The 20646-nt window shown below is 45.2% G+C and overlaps 1 protein-coding gene across 1 annotated transcript; it reads left to right on the forward strand.

Annotated features, from left to right (window-relative positions):
- Positions 1-15310: 15310 nt before the first annotated feature.
- Positions 15311-16699, forward strand: LOC128019338 (uncharacterized; the record flags this gene model as incomplete). Its single annotated transcript, XM_052605320.1, has 1 exon — positions 15311-16699. A coding segment is annotated over one exon (1026 nt), but the record flags the coding sequence as incomplete, so codon positions are not given.
- Between the last annotated feature and the right edge of the window lie 3947 nt (positions 16700-20646).

The raw sequence follows: 20646 nt of genomic DNA on the forward strand, positions 1-20646 counted from the left end.
TAGTCCATGTGACATCAGAGGGTCCGTTAGAATTTGTTGAAGCATCAAAAATACATTTTGGTCCAAAAATAACAAAAAACGACTTAATTCAGCATTGTCTTCTCTTCTGGGTCTGTTGTTAGCACGTTCACTGCAGTGTAGTGATACCCCATTAGCGAACGAATCACTAGATGTAACCGGATCTTCTTGAATCAGTTCACCAAATCCAACTGAATTGTTTGAAACGGTTTGTGTCTCCAATAAGCATTAATCCACAAATGACTTAAGCTGTTAACTTTTTTTAATGTGGCTGACACTCCCTGAGTCAAAATAAATGTCTAAGGTTACGTATGTAACCCTGGTTCCTCAAAGGACCGAGACGCTGCGTCGACTGATGCTTTGGGTAATGCCTCCAGCGTGATGTCTCTGAATAACGTGTGTAATCAGTCCAATGGAAGGGCAAGACATCATAGGTGGGTGACGTCAGAGACCAGGAAGCATAAAAGCATGAGCGGCGAAGCCGGTAATCAGCCTCAAAGGATGAAGCAAGCGTGTGACACAGCGTCTCGTTCCTTCAAGGAACCAGGTTTGCATACGTAACCTTAGGAACTCGAGCTGCGTTGACTGACGATTTGGGGAGGGAGAATGCCCACGCCGCCAGACTTTCAAATCTCTGCCTAATGTGAAAGAGCACAGCTAAAGTAAGAGAAGGGGACAGGAGCCTGACAGCAATCGAGGAAAACCCGTCCGAAGGCCAAACTTCAGAAGGAGTGAGTCTTAACCCCCAGGAGAGGAGAGATCACAGGACTTGGGGCTGATCACCGCTTAGCATAAGCTTCTTCTGGCCGGAGGCCTCAGCCTCAGCCCACCATGGAGGAAACATGTAACCAGAGGGTTTCTGCCCACTGACTGGCCACCCAGAGGGGCTTGGTAGACCTTCAAGGTGGAGTGTGTCAACCCAGCAGAGAGCCGGCAAGATCTCCAGCCCTGTACCAACTGGGCAGTTAACTGGGTCAAGCTGGTGGTCTCCGCACCAAGAAGTGAGTAGCTTCTACTTCAGGGCATACAGTTTCCTCATTGACGGAGCTCTGGATTGGAGAACGGTCTCAATAACCTCGGTTGAGAGACCGGAAGCTAAGAGCCTCCTCAGAGACCACACCTGCAGCCTCTAAGCTCCATGCGGGAGCACACCCTCGGGCCATCAAAAAGAGAAATCAGGCCCAGGAACCATACCCGGCCCAGCCAGAACGGGGCTACTAACAGCAGCCGGACTCCGTCCCAGCGCACTCTCTCAAGAAATCCAGAGAGCAGAGCAGTCGAGGGAAAAATGTACAGATGAAGCCTCGGCCACGTCTGTACCATGGCGTCCAGCCCCAGGGGAGCTGGATGAGTCAGAGGAAGCCAGAGGGGACAGTGCGATGCGGGCGCCGGATCTGGTGTTTAAGGAAGAAGATAGGGACTTGCCCATCTACAATCCTTCCAGCAGATCGAAAGCAAAACCCGCAAGCACAACCACAAGCCAGTGAAAGCTCCCTCCTTAAAGCAAAACGCTCACATTGCAGTTGTCAACTCCCTCGAGAGCTGACACTGCACACTTCACTCTCAAGCAGACAACACACGAGCTGCATGTCCCTACCTTTTGATGAACACAGAGCTGAGCCAGATAACGAACGAAAGATTGACTCGTTCTTGAGTCAAGTTCCGATTGCATCGGTTTTCAGATCACCAGTAGTGATGGGAAGTTCGGTTCTTTTATGTGAAATGGTTCTTTTGGACAGTTCGATTCAATAAACCAGTTGAAGAAAATGGTTCACTGGTTCTTTTGCGCTCAACATAATGACGTCATGGGGATGATTCCCCTTGATTCAAGCCTGCGGTTTACCCACACTCATAACATTAGCACAGAATCAGTTCAGAATCAATCACCAAAAAAAAAAAAAAACTGTTCAGTTCAGATCCGCTGTGTGCCAGTCTGCTTCACACTGAATCACACATGCGCAGTATCAACAGCTCCTCGGTTCTCGAATCGGATGCATCCAACAGAAATGGTTCTTGACTCTAGAACGAGTTAATCGCTAGTTTGTTATCTTGCTCGGCTTGGTGTTCATCTTCAGTTCTCTCTTCACAGCAGTTCAGTCAGTGTACTGTTTGAGTAAATTAATTACTCAAGGATATTGGTTTATTGTAATTCAGAGGGAGTGTCAGCCACATTAAAAAAAGTTAACAGCTTACGCATTTGTGGATTAATGCTTATGGGAGACGCAAACCGTTTTAAACGATTCAGTTGGATTTGGTGAACTGGTTCAAGAAGATCCGGTTACATCGAGTGATTCGTTTGCGAACCGGATATCACTACACTGCAGTGAACGCGCTCACAACAGACCAGGATGAGAAGACAATGCTGAATAAAGTCGGTGCTTTTGTTATTTTTGGACCAAAATGTATTTGCGTTGCTTCAACAAATTCTAATGGACCCTCTGATGTCACATGGACTACTTTGATGATGTTTTTCTTACCTTTCTGGACATGGACAGTATACCATACACACACTTTCAATGGAGGGACAGAATGCGGTCGGATTAAATCTATAATATCTTAAACTGTGTTCCGAAGATAAATGGTGACGGTGAGTCATTAATGACAAAATTTTCCTCTTTGGGTGAACTAACTCTTTAAAATACTTTTAGTTGTTATGTATATTAAGCTATGATATGTCACTTATAGGATGAATTCCTTATTAATTTTCTTTGAGCATCCAGACCCAGTGATGTCGACTCAACCGTTAGCATGATTTTGTGGGCAGGGCTATCCGTTTATCTGACCAATGAGAGATTGTTTAGGAAACCTGTTTGAAAAGAAACTCTGCCTGCAGAGATGACGTGTTTCATATTTATAGTATAAACAGAAGTTGTTATATATGGAAAGACAGATATGGCTTCAATGAAGAGATTGTTCCTATGATTTCAAAAATAGTTCCCTTCATTTTAGTTAAAGTAACTATGCAAGCTTATTTTTACTTTGAAATAACAGTGAATTTTGGGTACTAATGCTGCCTTCACTTGCTTTCGGAATTATCGTAAATACGAGTTTCCTAATCGGAAATTAGACACGAATGTTTCTCAAGTTTTATTTACTACTAGGAAATGATTAAATGAAAACTTTACAACGTATACAAGGTTCATGAAACGAACAGTGATATAGGCTACATACTTTTTTTCACTTGAGCTTTTATTATTGTTGTTGTACTTCAATAATCTAATCAAATTGAACTGAATCATTGTAAAAATTTTCCTAGCTGTATTTGTTTGGAAGGACGTTTTCACATAGGCTACCTTTCCTTCAGTTATTTCTCTGGAACGAGCAGATGGAGGTTGGCTTGCCGCATGAAGCAGAGCTGCTCCAGATATTTTTTGTGAGTGAAATCCCTCATTGTTTGTTTCTTCTTGGAGATAATGCTAATTTGTGTTCCCATGTTAAAAGAAGCTTGTTGGTTACCACCGATGTAACCAGGACCTTCTGCCACTTTATTTTTTCAGTCAGATCCATTCTCTAGCTCCCGAGACAGGGCACGTTTGTTTGGAATTCCCTTTTCATTTGAGCTTCGGGACAGAGGGAAATTTGCCTTTGAGCTTTCAGAGGAGCAGATCTAGGCTGTATGTGAAAAAGGCTTATGTACACATCATCAAATATAGAGGGCTGTCTGGGATGGCTAAAGGGTCACCTTATAATCTTAGCAGGGGCTCTGCTGGATTCACCCTGTCCTCATTTGAGGAGTCTTCCCCTCCACCCATTCCTCTTTCCACAAAACATTTCCACTGTTGCATAACAGTGTGGTTTGTTCACTCCAACCCTAAATACAGTTATGTTAGGCAACATTTCTTTAGTACATGCATAATATTTGAAGCTTCTGTTTATTAACTCTTCTCCTCTGTTTGAGAGGCCCTGAAATGATCATTTCTGAAGAATTTGATACTCAAAAGTCATATTGAGAATTTTTGACTCTTCTCAGTTAAATGAAAACTGATCATCAGAAAATTTCATGTTGTTTCTGTATCTCTTAGGCCTTGAAGTTCCTAGATAAATAGAAATAAATATAATAAATTTGTATTACTAATCTTTTTAGTACAAATAATATATCTGTCCGGATAGTACATGGGAGACAGAGGTGGTAGAATTCAACCCAAAGTATTTATTGATATGAGAGTTTGTGAGAGGTGAGTTGAGGGTAATTTCAGGTGCGGGTTCTGTGGAGTTCACTTCTGTGTAATGCAGGTGAGTCTGCAGTAAGTATTGCAATCCTAGTTGTTTTGAGGTTTTGAACTTGATTTTTGTCTTAAAGTTCTATAGTATTCTGCTACACTATGCAGTTTCTATGGTGACCACTGCAACACACTGTGGCAACATGTAAAAGTTTACTCATATACTGGATATAAACAGCAGAGCAGAGACAGCTCTCTTAGGCGGAAGAAGTGTGGAGATCGTAATAACCTGTGCTCTGAACGGAGTGGAGAGCACCTTAGGTATGTAACCATGCCTTGGTTTCAGGACAACTTGGTCCGAATTCCAGGCAGGCAGGGCTAATAGAGAGCACCTGCAGGTCCTCTATTCACTTTACTAATGCCAGTGCTGAAAGCAGGGCAGTTTTCAGCGATAGCGACTGAAAGCTGGCAGATTGTAGTGGCTCACACCGTGGGGAGAGCCCATGAAGGAACAGTAGGGGGCAGAGGCAGATTCAGCCTCCTGGCACCCCTTAGAAGCGTATAACTCTGCTGTGTCTGCCCACCAATTGGCCCTCGATAGGGGCATAAGAAGGCGCTATGGCTGCCACATAGACTTTGAGCTTGGATGGGGAGTGTCCCTTATTCAAAAGCTCTTGCAAAAATGCTAATACCTCTATCAAATCGGTAGTCTGAGGGTCTTTGGCACGGTTTAGACACCAAGCGGAGAAAATAGACTACTTTAAGGTGAAGAGGCATCTTGTAGATGGGGCTCTTACCTCCGAAATAACCTCCTAAAAGTCATGTCAGACTCAAGCACACTAAACCCTATAAACTACACAAACCAGCAATGTTTCCCTCCCTCTCTAATACTGCAGGAATGGTGGACTGAGTGCACCTGGAGGCAGGTAGGTGTAGAGCCAGGTAAGAGTGAGCTGCCCATATCAGATCATCTCTCTGGGCAAAAATATTATGTTGTTTTGTGAAAGAGGGCTGTCTGGGATGAGATTGCAATCAGTGAAGGCGCCTCTCATCATGGCTAAATGGTCACCTTATCATTATCATGGTTTACCCTGTCCTCATTTGAGGAGTTTTCCCCTCTGCACATTCCTCTTTCCACAAAACATTTCCACTGTTGCATAACAGTGTGGTTTGTTCACTCCACCCCTAAATACAGAAGAGTTCATGTTAAGCAACATTTCTTTAGTAAGAAGACATGCATAAAATATATTTGAAGCTTCTGTTTATCAACTCTTATACTCTGTTTGAGAGGCCCTAAAATGATAATTTCTGATGAATTTGATACTCAAAAACATAACACTGAGAATGTTTGACTCTCCTCAGTTAAATGAAAACTGATTACCAGCACATTTCATGTTGTATCTCTTAGGTCTTAAAGTTCCCAGTTAAATATAAATAAATATAATACATTTCTTTTACTAATCTTTTTAGTACATATAATATATCATATTTAATTAGTTTTATGTACAATTGACATTAAATTCTTATTATTTATAATTAGCTGGTCTGCAGTAAGCATTGCAATCCTAGTTGTTTATTTTGATGTTTGATTTAGAGATTTTGAACTTAATTTTTGTCTTCAAAGTTCTATTGTATTCTGCTACATTATACAGTTTCTATGGTGGGCACCGCAACACACTGTGGCAAAATGTTTACGTTTACTCTTATATACATATACTGGATATATATATATATATATATATATATATATATATATATATGTGTGTGTGTGTGTGTGTGTGTGTGTGTGTGTGTGTGTGTGTAAATGCGTTGGGGTCTCTGGGGCCCCAAACATGAGACAGTGAAGTCAATACAAACAGAACATGAGGGTTAATAAAGAAAAAGGTGGACCAAAGCTCAATCATAAATCACTACCAGATTGTGTACTGACTCACTAATCTCAGGGGCGTAAAACAGTGTTGCCTTAAAGCAAAGCTTTGAAAAAAAAAAAAAAGAAATTCTATGTGAACTTCCCCCTCAATCTCCAGCCACTTTCTTTTCTGTAGGAGATTTCCTCTTAAATGACAGAAAAAAAAATGCCTTCTGTGACTCAATTACTTAGTAAGCATTCCTGTCACTGAAGTTCTCTGTGTGTTTTGCTGTAACTAGGGTAATGTACTCAGATACTTAATATAACCTCGGTTCCCTGAGATACAGGAACAAGTACTGCTTCTTTTCAGACACATTTTTTCTCCTGAACTGAAGCCTTTTTACACTCACACAGTGGTTCATGCAGTTTATTAAACCTTTCGCACGTTAGTTTGAAATATACTAACTGAGACCCCGGCGTGAGTTTTTTTTAGACAACCGTTATTTTAGAATGTGTCGCCTTATTGTTGGCGATGCGTCACACTTGTCATGTGACACAACACAAATAGATCTGTATGACACATGGATCGCTTTTTTGTTTTTCCTGTTTTATTTAAAATGTTCCCAAAACATGCTCACTATATTATGAAATATCTGATATTCTGATTCTGAAATATGTGCAAGTAAATATATCTGGTAGCTTAAACACTTTTATATTGACTGTGTTATTTGATCTATACCGGGTGACGGGTACTGCCATGTTAGTTCACTCTGAATCTGAGCTGTGGGATTTACACAGAGACAATTTACACACATTCATTCTGTCCTCCCGAAAACACATCAAAGTGAGTCCCCGTAAACTGGGAGGGGAGCAGAGTAAACTTTAGTTACCTATACAATCTGTATATGATATAAATAAAAACATGTCGACACATTATATTTGTAAGGATCATTATTGCCGTTTCCACAGACATCAGTGAATATTTTTCAAACTGTAAATGTATGTTTTTGCTAGTACTCGTGTATTTAAATGTCTGAAACTTAAAAAAAGCATTAAATGGTTGAAAACACTGAATATCTGTGATAATATGAGCAGTGATCAGCGTGTCCGATAAGGCTCTGCGCCAGCCGAAGCACGAAAGCGGATTTAAATTCAGCAGTTGATGACATGACGCACTGAAAGTTCTAATCACACAGGTGTGATCGTACGCTTCAGGCACCAGCCAAGACTGATCACACCAGTGTGATCGTACACGTCAAAGGGTTAAAAACAAACCAATGGCTAGGCAGCAGAGCTGCACGAGCCTATGACGATGAAGACCGCCAAGTCTGCCAAAACCTGCCAAAATCGGTGGGGCACTTTGTCTGTATATACATTTGAGCGTTCGTCACAGGATTCTCAGGTTACTTAGACAGAAGCGATGACTAAGTAATGCAGCTACATAGCATGGCTAGCAACACAGTACTCATTCCCGTATCTCGTATTTCCTTGACTACGTATTCTACACTCGTACTGCGTCTTGCTAGACACATATGGGAACAGAGTATAATCACGCCAACAAAGAGCGTTCCAACTGCCTATAGGTGACAGAGAGTTTAATATAGATTCTCACAGCTCTGACAGGGCAAAGGAGAGATAGATCTCTGTCCTCTTAGAGGGAAGAAGCACTGAGAGCATAATATCCTGTGCTCTGAATGGAGTGGAGAGCAACTTAGGTGTGTAACCATGCCTTGGTTTCAGGACGACTTTAATGTTAGGCCTGAAATACAGGCAGGCAGGGCTAATAGAGAGCGCCTGCAGGTCTTCACTTTACTGATGCCAGTGCTAGAAGCAGGGCAGTCTTCCGCAATAGTTACTGAATGCTAGCAGATTGTAGTGGCTCAAAGGCGGGGTCCTTCAGAGCCTTCAGCACTGTGGGCAAATCCCATTAAGAGACAGTAGGGGGATGAGGTCCCACACTCTATGGCTGCCACATAGACTTTGAGTGTAGATGGGGAGCGTCCCTTATTCAACAGCTTTTGCAAAAATGGCAACATCTTTGTCAAATCGGTAGTCTGAGAGTTTTTGCCGTGGTTTAGACACCAAGCAGAGAAAATAGACCACTTTAAGGCATAGAGGTGTCTCATAGACAGTGTTGTGGGTAACGCGTTACAAAGTAACGCGTTAGAGTACTCTAATTACTTTTTTCCTGAAATGTGTAACTTAACGCGTTAGTTTCGTGCGTAAGTAATCAGTAACTTCGTTATTTTTTTTAAAAAGTAATCCGTTATTTTAAGGAAAGGAAAATCCCGACTGCAGCCTGCTTTTTGTCAGACAGTATGCCTAGGTTTACTGTGCCATCTGCGGATGTATCAGCGGAGCCGAAGCTCTGTGATCGTAAAGTCAATGGCTGTGATGCGTCTGTGCCCTGCGCCTGACCCTGTGTGTAGGGTTTTTTTTTTCGAACTCCCGGCAAGATAGCAGAGAGGACAGCGTTTGGTTTATGGAAGTACGCACATTATTTTCAATTTGTCAACGAAAAAGAAATCGACTGTCGGACAAACGTTTCGAAAATCTGCTTCTGCTATGTTTTAATCACTACTTTGAAGAGTAAATATAAGAGGACTGTGTTACAGTGAATTTAGGCTCGTGACTGTGAGTGACACTTTAATAATAATTAGTTCGGCTATTAAGCGATTTGTCATTTGCCTGTGTGGCAGTGAAGGATTTAATTCGGTTTGTTATCATTTTTGTTTGACAGGCAGCTGTTAATTTCTGTTAGATCATTGGCTGGCTGGTTGTTCATCATTTCTAAATGGATTTAAATCTGCAAGCCTGTTTAAGGTTGTGTTTACAAGTAAGCATACTTGTACTTTGATAACTGCATTATTTAAAGTTAAAGAAAAATCAGGAGTTATCTTGTGGTGCTCATAATATACAGTAGCCTAGGCTACCCGGGCTGGATAGGTGCGAATTTTGATTAATAATATGTTCTGTCATAATAAATAAATAAAACGCCATGTGGAATAGCCGATTGCTGACTGTCTTTCCTGTTATTGTTATCCTGCAGTGTTAATTTAGTCGGATGAATGACGTTATTCATTGTCGGGAGTCACGACTTCTAGGTGCATTTAAAGGAGCCGGGGGCTGTGTCTGTCATGTGTGAGCCGCTGCAAACGGCTTTTAATTTTTGGTAACGCATGAGTACTCTAACGCGTTACTTTTATGAATAGGTAACGCTGTATCATAACTGATTACTTTTAATTGATGGTAACGTTGTAACTTAACTAACTACTTTCCAAAGTAACTATACCCAACACTGCTCATAGACGGGCTCTAACCTCAGAAATTGTGCTCAAAACTGGCTCTGGGAGGCTAGAAGGCTTCCATTGAGCGGCCAGAGGTGCAGGGGCCATAGGTCCCGTTCACTTGAGAAAGTAGATTCCGTCTCAGTGGAAAAGGCCAAGGGGCTGCTATCAACAGCTGAGTTAGCACTGATAGCCTCAGTTGATTCATCCAAAGGGGGCCACCAGGAGAACTTTGTGTTTCTGTTTCCTGGCTCGCCTGATTACATGTGGGATCAGAGCGATCAGGGGAAAAGCATAGAGAAGGAGGTTGGCACAATCATGGGCCAACGCATGCTTGGTTTTTAAGAAATAAACTAGGCAGTGAGAGTTGTCTAATGAGGCGAAGAAGTCTACCTCGGCCTTGCACCGAAGATCTCTCAGATCCTCTGAACCGTTTGCAGATGGAGCATCCACTCCCCTGAGGGGACATTGCTCCTTGATAACATGTCCTCTCATTGGTTCAATTTGCCTGGTATTCTGTGTGTGCTTCCTTCAGTGAGCGCTGAAAAGACTCTTCGAGGAGAGGCCTCCCTGGCGATTTATGTAGGACACCACAGACATGTTGTCCGATTGGAATAGCATGTGGCGTCCTTTCAGAATTGGCAGGAAGAACTGACAGGCTCGACATACTGCTAGTATCTCCAGGCAATTGATGTGGAAGCCCTTTTTCTGCCTTTGATCAGTGGCCGAAAGTTGGTGTGCCTTTGCACAGTGCCCCAAACCTGAGTTGGAGGCATCTGTCATGACAACTGTCCTTTTGCAAGCTCTCCATCCAACGGGAATTCGTCCAGGGGCCAGGGCTGTTACAAAGGCCTGACTCACCCTGATATGCAGGCATCCATGACACCACGCATGGGATGGAATGAAATACAAATACAACTGTATAGGAAATACAACCAACTGTAGCACTGGTAATGCTGCTGCCATGAGGCTCAGCATCCTTTGAAACAATTTGAGGGGGCAAGCGGAACCAGTCTTGAAGGAGGTCGTCAGCCTCCGTATATCCAGAGCCCAATCTGATGTGACTAAAATTGTTCCCAGGAACGAAATTCCTTAGCTGGGGAACAACATGCTCTTGGCAAAACTTACCTGAGACCCAGGCACTCCAGGTGGCTGAGGAGGAGGGTCCTGGGTGATATTAATTCTGCCTCTGACTGTGCCAGAAGGAGCCAGTCATTGAGGTAGTTGAAAATGTGGTTTCCCATCTGTCTCTGAGGGGAGAGAGCCATGTCCATGTACTTCGTAAAAGTGCGGGGGGCCAGAAGTATGCATCCAGTGAAAAGAACCAGTCTTTTGAGTGAACTTGCACAAGGATCTGTTTCAGCATAGTCATCCTGAATGACCTATTCATGAGGGCATGATTCAGGTGTCTGAGTTCAGGACGGCCTGCCAGGAGGGCACTACAACAGTCCAGTGTGGAGAGAACAAGAGCTTGGACAAGAAGTTGTGTGGCTTGCTCTGACAGGAAGGGTCTAATCTTCCTAATGTTGTAAAGGCAAATCTGCAAATCTATGGTCTGTGAAGCTTAACTGATGATCGAATCACACTCCTAGGTTTCTGGCTGTCCTGGAAGGAGTTCTTTTTCTAACTTCGCTCGGTGTTTCACTATGGGAATCGCTTTGGGCGTGACCAACTACGGAAGCTCCTATGCCACCACGTCTGTCTTTGACAGACAGGTCGACCTGAGATCAGGCTCCGCCCCCACCCCTACGAAGTCATTCTCGCTTTCTTCCCGTGAGGGACTACAAGCTCTCTCAGCAAGTCCGAACTTTTCGCTGATTTCGCTTAACTGTTCAACTGGCGGGCCGTCATTGGAGTACGCTACCGAACGCGACATCAGTAGATTGGATTGGTACTGTGTTTTACTGTCACACCGAATAGTGTCCGCGTCAAGGTGAGCTATTCTGTTCAGATTATCGCGTGTTATCACGACGATAGGATTTTCAGTGGTGTCAAGCCACCATAGGCTTTACGCGTCAGGGCGAGCCGCGAAAAGGGCTAACTACCCTGTGAACCATTAATCGGACTAACGTGTTACGACGAGTCTTCGAATCTCTCTTTCTCTCTCCAGCCGTCATGTCGACAGTCATTACCCCCGCCAAAGGGAATGAGTCGAAGAAGGAACCCGCACCCCGCCCGTGTCCATCATCATGTGGAGCAACCGTCTCGGGCAGGGATCCCCATCCCATGTGCATTGTGTGCATGGGCGCCAAGCACGCTCAAACGTCGCTTGCGGACCCACAAACGTGCGTTCACTGTGCGTCATTGCCGGTTAAAATTTTGGAGAGAAGGCTGAGAGTGGCGGTGGCTAGTCAGCAGGACCCATGTCTGGCTGGAGCCATCGCGAAAACTAAGGCTAACGATCATCAGCGAGCTACTACGACGAGCTGGGCTGAGATGATGGAAGCCGAATCCCCGGATATGCCTCCTCTGTTCGATGGCCTTCTCGCACACGAGGATGAGGAGCCGGGAGACGAGGACGCAGAGGGCGATGCTAACTCTGACCTCCTCGACTTGGACATGGACGAAGAGGAGGAGGAAGACAACTCTCTCTTCCCTGTCCAGCAGTCTAGACCTCCTAGCGCGACTGACACTGGCTCGCAGGCAGACAGTAACCTGCACGAGGTATGCAAGCGAGCCGCGGCAAAACTGGGCCTAGCGTGGCCCGCGGCCCAGGATTCAGAGGGAGCAGAGAGGGACCTTTATGACGGGAAAAGGCTACCGCCTGCTCAAACCACAACGAGACAACTCCTACCCGCCGTACCGGCGTGCATGAAGGAGATGTCCCGCCATTGGGGTAGCCCCTTTAAGAGCAAGCTCCCGACCAAGGGATGCTCTAAACTTGAAATCCAAGGAATGGGAGAGCTGGGGCTGGCCGGACCCCCAGCGATAGAGTCTTCAGTGGCCTATCACCTCCATCCATATCGTCGATCTATTTCTGCCTCTTCCCAAATTTCGCTGCCGAACAAGATGGAGCGCCTGACCGCGTCCATCTATCAGAGGATGTACAAGTATGCGGCGCAGTCAGTGTGCTCGCTGAACGCGGTGACTTTACTGTCAGCGTACCAGGCGGAGATTTTGGAGGAGATGGGACGACAACTAGATACAGGAGTGCCGAACCCAGCTCTCTGGGACGAGATATGTGTGGTAAACGACCTAATTCTCCGCTCTTCTCGTGGCGCGGTTCAGGGCTGTGGCCGTGTTATGGGCTTGGCCGTTTCAGGTGAGAGAGCGTTATGGCTGAACCTGTCTGGTTTAGGCGACGCTCAAAAAGCTGAGGTGATGGACGCTGCGTTCGACCCAACTAAGGGCCTTTTCGGACCAGCTCTCGAGAAAATGAGAGAAACCAGCACCCTCAGGAAACAGGAGGACGAGGCTTTTAACCTCTGTTTACCGCGCAAGCAAACACCGCGACCACCCTCTCAGCCAGCACGGCAAGGTTTTGCAGCAGCCGCTGCGGCGAGAGGAAGGCAGACGGGAGCTAGGAGTGTGAGACCGCCTCCCAGCGGACAGCAAGTGGGCTATCGTCCGAGATCTGATGGCTCCGGACCCGGGGGGAAACATTCATTTGCGGCCGCGGCGGCGAGAAACCGCCCACCCCACCCCGAGGATCGGAAGAAGAAGCGTGCGACCTGACACGCGAATGTTCCCCGTCACTTCTCTCTCCGCCCGCAAAGAGAAAGAGGGGGTCCAGCCCTGTTGTTCTCAGTTCAGTAAGGGCTCCAGGTATAAGCAATCAAGTTCAAAACGTTCTCAAGTGTCACCAAGCACTTACACTGGGTTTTCAAACGCCCATCAGTTCAGGGGAATGTTTAATAAAAAATGCATTATCACATCCAGGCCACAGGCTGAGGGCGACGTGCTCCCCCAACTCATTAAACACAATAAATGTTTCACTATCGCAGCCAGGCAGACAGCCGAGGGCGATAGATTGCAAAAAAATCCAAACATTGAGATGTGTATCCCTAGCCTCTCCGCTGGAGGGAGCGCGCGCACCTCCAGAAGGGGTCAGCGCGGAGACGGTAATGACGTCATCAAAACGCGCCGGCGTTGGGGAAGTATACAGGGGACCTCTCTCGGCTCGCATACTCAGTTGGCGCGCATGCGCAGCTCATCCGTGGGTTGTAAACACAATTTCACGGGGATACAGGCTTCAATTTGCCATGAAACCACCCAGATTCAATGGTATAATAGCCTCAGCGGCCGAGGGAGAGTCAGCTTGCGTCCTGACGGCCGAGATAGACTGTCTTTTAGAAAAACGAGCCATCAGAGTAGTGCCAAAGGAAGTGAGCTGTCAGGGCTTTTATTCCCGTTACTTTGTGATCCCAAAGAAGGGGAGCATATCGCTGCGTCCAATTCTAGATCTCCGTGTGTTAAACAAGCACCTACGGAAATATTCATTCAAAATGTTGACACACAAGACACTTTGTCGATCCATCCGCCAGAACGACTGGTTTGTGACGATCGATCTGTCAGACGCGTATTTTCACATAGATATTTACCCGTCTCACAGGAAGTATCTCTGGTTTGCTTTTCGAGGCACTGCCTACGAATTTCAGACAATGCCCTTTGGTCTGTGTCTAGCACCAAGAGTATTCAGCAAATGTGTGGAAGCAGCACTTTTCCCATTGAGAAACAGGGGGATAAGAATACTGTCGTACATAGACGATTATCTGATTTGCGCCTCGTCGAAAGAGCAAGCAATCAAAGACGCAGATATGGTGTTATTGCATCTCGACAGCTTGGGATTCAGAATAAACATGGAAAAGAGCCGCTTAGAGCCAGCTCAGCACGCAGAATATCTGGGGCTCAGTATAAACTCCCTCTCTTATCGAGTCACTCTGACAGAGAGGAGGATCGCGTCATTCACTCAGTGTCTCTCCCGTTTTCAGACGGGGAAAGTTGTCCCGTTCAGACTGTGCCTGCGAATGCTGGGCTTAATGGCTTCAGTGATATCTGTAGTACGACTGGGACTACTAATAATGAGAGACTTTCAGCGCTGGGTCGCGCATCTGCGTCTGTGTTCTCGGCGTCATCTCAACCGACAGGTGAGAGTGACGTATGCGTGCGTCAGAGCGCTCAGACATTGGAAAAGCCCCGCGATCCTCAGATCGGGGATTCCCCTGGGGGCAGTGTCGTCGAGAGTCACTATGACGACGGACGCATCATTAAAGGGCTGGGGAGCGACTCTAATGGGCAGAACTGTGAATGGCGTTTGGCCCCCTCAGCTAATTCACAAACACATAAATTACTTGGAATTGTTGGCAGTGTTTCTAGCGCTGAAACATTTTCTGAGCTTCATCAGGGGTCAGCATGTTTTAGTGAAAACAGACAATTCCACAGTGGTTGCTTATATCAACCGACAGGGAGGCACACGCTCTCTTCAGCTGCACCAGCTGGCAAAAGAGCTGATTGTGTGGTTGCGACATAAGTCTTTTATCCATCAGGGCAACCCATGTTCCAGGGATATTGAACAGGGGGGCAGACTTGTTGTCCAGAGGAAATCCCCGGTACGGAGAGTGGAAGCTTCATCCCCAGGTGGTGAAGCAGATATGGCAGAGATACGGCCAGGCGGTCTTAGATCTCTTCGCCTCGCAGGAAAACGCCCAATGTCCTCTGTACTTCTCTCTGGCAGACGGAAATGCACCATTGGGTGTGGATGCTTTAGCCCACCAATGGCCAAATGTCCTGCTGTATGCATTTCCCCCTCTGAGCCTGATTTCACCCACTCTAGCCAGGGTGAGGGAAATGGGATTGTCGCTGATACTGATAGCCCCACGTTGGCCTTCCAGACCTTGGGTGGCCGAGATTGTTCAACTACTGTCGGGTCAGCCGTGGCCCCTCCCTCCCCGGAAGGACCTCCTGTCACAAGCGGGGGGGGGGGGAAATCTACCATCCTCACCCAGACAGGATAGCTCTCTGGGCCTGGTCGTGAAAGGTGGAAGTTAAGTGCAGCAGGTCTGCCCCCATCGGTCATACACACTATACAGAGTGCAAGAGCCTCTTCCACTCGTTCACTGTATAGTAATAAATGGCGAGTCTTTGATGAATGGTGTGGACGGATTCATATTGTCCCTTTTCAATGTTCAGTGAGGGACATTTTATGTTTCCTGCAGGATCTGCTAGATAAAGGGAAAGCTTTTTCTACGATAAAGGTATACTTAGCGGCTATATCTGCTTGTCATGTGGGTTTTGGTGACAAGACAGCAGGTCAGCACCCTTTAATAAGTCGATTTATGAAGGGGGCACGACGTAAGAGGCCAGGGGCCAGGCGAATGGTCCCATTGTGGGATTTGTCTACAGTCTTAGAGGCCCTTTCTCAACACCCTTTTGAGCCACTGGAAGCTATAGGGTTAAAGTTTCTCTCGCTCAAGACAGCACTACTGTTAGCGCTGGTGTCAGCTAAGAGGGTGAGTGACTTACAGGCACTGTCAGTTAGCCCATCTTGTCTGCAGTTTTCTGCAGGGTTTACAAGGGTTTCCTTTCGCCCTAACCCGGCTTTCGTACCTAAAGTAGTGGATTCGTCATATAGATGTCAAACTACAGATCTTGCAGCTTTTCACCCTCCTCCGTTCTCTTCTCCAGAGGAGAGGAGGTTGAATGCCTTGTGTCCTGTACGAGCACTTCGTGTGTACGTAGAAAGGACAGCAGGTTTCAGGAAAAATGACCAACTGTTCGTGTCATGGGCTACTCCTCACAAGGGGAAGCCATTGTCACGTCAGCGACTGTCCCACTGGATTGTAGAAGCTATTTCCTTAGCATATGCATGCAGAGGTTCCCAACCTCCCGAGGGCTTAAGGGCCCACTCAACTAGGGGCATGGCGACATCATGGGCCTTACTCAGAGGTGTTTCGGTCCAGGAGATCTGTGCTGCAGCAAGCTGGGCCACACCGCACACTTTTGTGCGATTTTATAGACTGAACGTGTCTGAGCCATCCTTAGCTCATGCAGTTTTAGGAGTCAGCACGTCAAGTCCCATATGATTGGTATAGCGTATGTTGCAATCCGGGAGTGGTCTATATCTCCCATAGTGAAACACCGAGCGAAGTTAGAAAAAGAACGATGGGTTACTTAACGTAATCCCAGGTTCTTTGATAACAGAGTGAGGTGTTTCACCAACACTTCCCTCCTTGCATAGGAACGGGAAGAAATCTCTCTTAATGACTTCGTAGGGGTCGACCTGAGTAATATAGGTGGGGGCGGAGCCTGATCTCAGGTCGACCTGTCTGTCAAAGACAGACGTGGTGGCATAGGAGCTTCCGTAGTTGGTCACGCCCAAAGCGATTCCCATAGTGAAACACCTCACTCTGTTATCAAAGAACCTGGGATTACGTTAAGTAACCCATCGTTATGGTTGATGAACCCAGCTATATAGAGTAGTTGTGATGAAACGATGGGTTAGCTGGAACTACAACCATTTCTGTCTTAGTAAGGTTCAGCTGAAGGTGATGATCATTCATCCAGCTAGAAATGTCACTCAGACTGGCTGCAATGCGAGGAGCTACCGTCGGATCATCTGGTAAATGAGAGTAGAGTGTCATAGCATAGCAGTGATAGGAAAAGCCATGCTTTTGTTTGACAGATCCTAATGACGTCATTTGATTTAGAAACCTCACCCCTCCAAAACACCCTGAAGGATCTGAGAGGTAGGATTTAAACCACAGGAGTGCGGTTCCAGAGATGCCTATCTTTCTGAGGGTGGACAAGAGAATCTGGTGATTAACTGTGTCAAAAGCAGCAGACAGATCCAGCAAGATGAGTACTGAGGATTTGGAAGCTGTTCTTGCCAGTCGCAGGGCTTCAGCAACTGAGAGCAGGTCTCAGTTGAGTGGTTGAATTTGAAGCCAGATTGGTTGCTGTCCATTAGGTTGATAGGAGTTGGTTGAACACAAGTTTCTTTGAAATGAATGGAAGTAAGGATATCAGTCTGTAGTTTTCTAAAATTACTGGATTTAGAGATGGTTTCTTAAGCAGTGGGCTCACCCGAGCCTGCTTAAATGCTGAGGGAAATGTACCAGAGTGAAGAGAGGTGTTGATAATGTGAGTAAGTGAAGGTATGACTGAAGAATAAATGGCTTGAAGGATAGGATTAAGTGGACAAGTAGTAGGATGATTAAATTAATGAATGATGCATTAATATAGTGCTTTATTGTTTATCTTTGTACACCCAAAGTGCTTTACAATCATGTGGGCAGGGGCCTCTCCTCAACCACCACCAGTGTGCAGCATCCACTTGGATGATGAAATGGCAGCCACAGGACAATAGCGTCAATGCACTTATCGCACACCAGCTACAGGTGGAGAGAAGAGAGAGTCAATCAAATGGTTCGGGATTATTTGGAGGCCATGATTGACAAAGGGCAAGGGGAAATTTGGCCAGGACACTGGGGTTACCCCCCCCCCCACGCTTTACGAGAGGTGCCATGTGGATTTTTAATGACCACAGAGCGTCAGGACCTCGGTTTTTTAAAGTCTCATCCAAAAGACAGTGCTTGTTGTCAGTATAGTGTCCCCGTCACTATACTGGGACATTAGGACCCACACAGACCACAGGGTGAGCACCCCCTGTTGGCCTCACTAACAGTTCTTCCAACAGCAACCTAGTTTTCCCAAGAGGTCTCCCATCCAGGTACTGACCAGGCTCAAACCTGCTTAGCTTCAGTGGGACACCAGTCTTGGGCTGCAGGGTGATATGGGTGTGGCCAGAGAAAGGAAAAGTTTGGAAACGTCCGTCTCTGAGAGTGGAGAGAAGGAGGAGAGAGAGTCTGTATTAGTCTTTATGAAGTTATCATCAGTCTGTGTTGTGGAGAATTGGTCACTGATGGTTCTTGTCTTATTTGTGAAGAAATCTGCAAAGTCATTGGTAGTAAGAGTGTTTGAAGGAGGGCAAAGAAGAGAAGAGAAAGTTTTGAAAAGTGTGCGAGAGTCAGAACAGTTATTAATTTTGTTGTGGAAGTATGATGTTTTAGCAGTGAAGAAATTTGTAGAGAAGGAAGAGAGGAGAGACTGATACACACTGAGGTCGGTAGAGTTTCTTGATTTATGCCATTTCCTCTCTGCAGCCCTGAGTTTAGAGTGACCCAGTTGTTTAGCTCCTTGACTCCACTGTTTCTCTCTCCAAGGCTCGCTAAGAGAGGAGAAGCGGGAGAGCGGGGCTGTCCCCAGTGGAGGTGGTCCACGAGTGGAGAAGAGAGAGATTCATGCTCGAATGAACATTCCATCTGAGTGAGCAAGCAGTCTATGCATGGGCTCTGCCCAGACAGATGACGTACTTCTGCATCGTGTAAGTTTCCCTGCAAGGCCCACAATAACAATGCAAAATTTGCAACAATGTCACTAGAATTTGCTCTTTTAGGGCTTACCTGCTAGAATAAGCTCTTTCAGAATCGCTGAATGGCGGCAAGGGAACAGGACCGGAACTGCTGCGATGCTGAGGCGTGAAGAGAGCCGGTCAGCCAAGCATGGTCTCTATCCAGCTTTGAAGGCATGTCAACGGTGACCAGGCTTTTCAGGATCAGCGATGAGCATAAAGTCATTGCTGAAGGAGAAGAAATCTGAGAATCCTGTGGAGAACACCCACTCATATAGCCAGAGAGCCCCTCCCCTTCTGGCAGGCTTTGTAGGCTTCGTCACCATAGGCTCATGCAGCTCCATTGCCTAGCCATTGGTTAATTTTTTTATATACTCCACAAATGGGAAACTCTGTCCTCCTTGCATTGTTTTGACTACTGAAAGGAAATTCTGAGACATCACTGACTAAACACATATTTGGGTTGTCATGGTCATGAAAGTAAAGAAAGTATGTGTCTGAGACGTGATAAGATCTTTCCCCTCTGATCTTTCACCAGCTCAGTAATAAACTGCAAAAATCATGTGCACCGAAACATACAGAAACAATTACATCAGAGCGGAAGCTGCTTTGGCATGATGGACAATTTATTCAAATAAACAAACATCCCTCTAACCAACTAGAAATGTCCTCATATTTCTCTGGCAAGAAATGTTATAAATTTGTGGCTTCCTTTGCCCATTGCCATTAAAAGCACTTCTGAAAGATACATAGATGATAACTATACCAAACAAATGTTTTACTATGATTAGCATTTTTATTTAGAAGAAAACTGCACACATTTCAGGATCAAGCAAAAAACTTGAATTTTAGTGTGCATAATACATGTACATCCCTCTTCAGTCTATAACACGTACTTAATAGAGCTAAAACTACTTTAGATGGTATTTCAAATAAAGGATGATGGGAGGCAGAAAACGGCAGTTAGATGTGACCTTGTGGATTCGGTGGGAGCTTGGTAAACTGATGGGGGTTGCAGCTGTCCCCACCCCTGTCCTCTGGGAGAATGATGTCATAAATAGTGCAGCAGAGATTTAGAGATTAAAAAGGGCTTAGACTACACATCACCAAAGTTCTGTCCCATTAATCATCATTCAATCATATCATTTCAGATCATTTTGTTTGGTGACCATCTTGGAAATCGCACCTGGCAGCTATTTTCTGTTTGAGTATGAAAGTATAACAAATAAATAAATATGTCTTAGCAAATGTGATGTGTTTATATGTTTTTCTGGGAATGTCCTTTTCAAGTGTGTCACTATAAATACAGTAATGGCCACAAATATCGGCAGAAATATCATCAAAGGAGGCTATGAAAATTAATCTGCATCGTTATAAAAAAAAAAAAAAGATTTTAAAATGGGGGGGAAATATCATTATGAAATTAATGTTTTTCTCAAATACACTTTGGACACAATTAAAGGCACCCCTAGAAATTATTTTGAGTAAAATATTTCTGAAGTATATTACCATTCATATTCACAATTTTGAGCACTCCAGGGTGATCATGAACATGAAATTATCCACCCATGGCTTCCTGTTTCACAGAAATATAAATAGGAGGGAAAACTAAGCCCAAATTCCTTTAATCATCCATCACAATGAGAAAAACCAAAATATATATTTCTGATGTGCAACAAAAGATAATTGAGCTTCACTAATTAGTGAAGTGGCTTTAAGAAAAGAGTTACAGCAGTGAAAATTTGCATTTCCACCATCAGGGCAATAATTAAGAATTTCCAATCAAAAGAAAATGTTAAGAAACTACTTTGAAGAGGACGTGTGTCTATATCATCCTAATGCACGGCGAGGAGGAGAGTTGAGTGGCTAAAGACTCTCAAAAGACCACAGCTGGAGAACTTCAGAAAATAGTTGAGTCTCGGGTCAGAAAACCTTAAAAAAAAAATGGTCAAACAGTGCGTACATCACTACATGGTGTTTGGG

The sequence above is a fragment of the Carassius gibelio genome, chromosome A9, assembly GCF_023724105.1.
Source record: "Carassius gibelio isolate Cgi1373 ecotype wild population from Czech Republic chromosome A9, carGib1.2-hapl.c, whole genome shotgun sequence".
Classification (NCBI taxonomy): Eukaryota; Metazoa; Chordata; class Actinopteri; order Cypriniformes; family Cyprinidae; genus Carassius; species Carassius gibelio.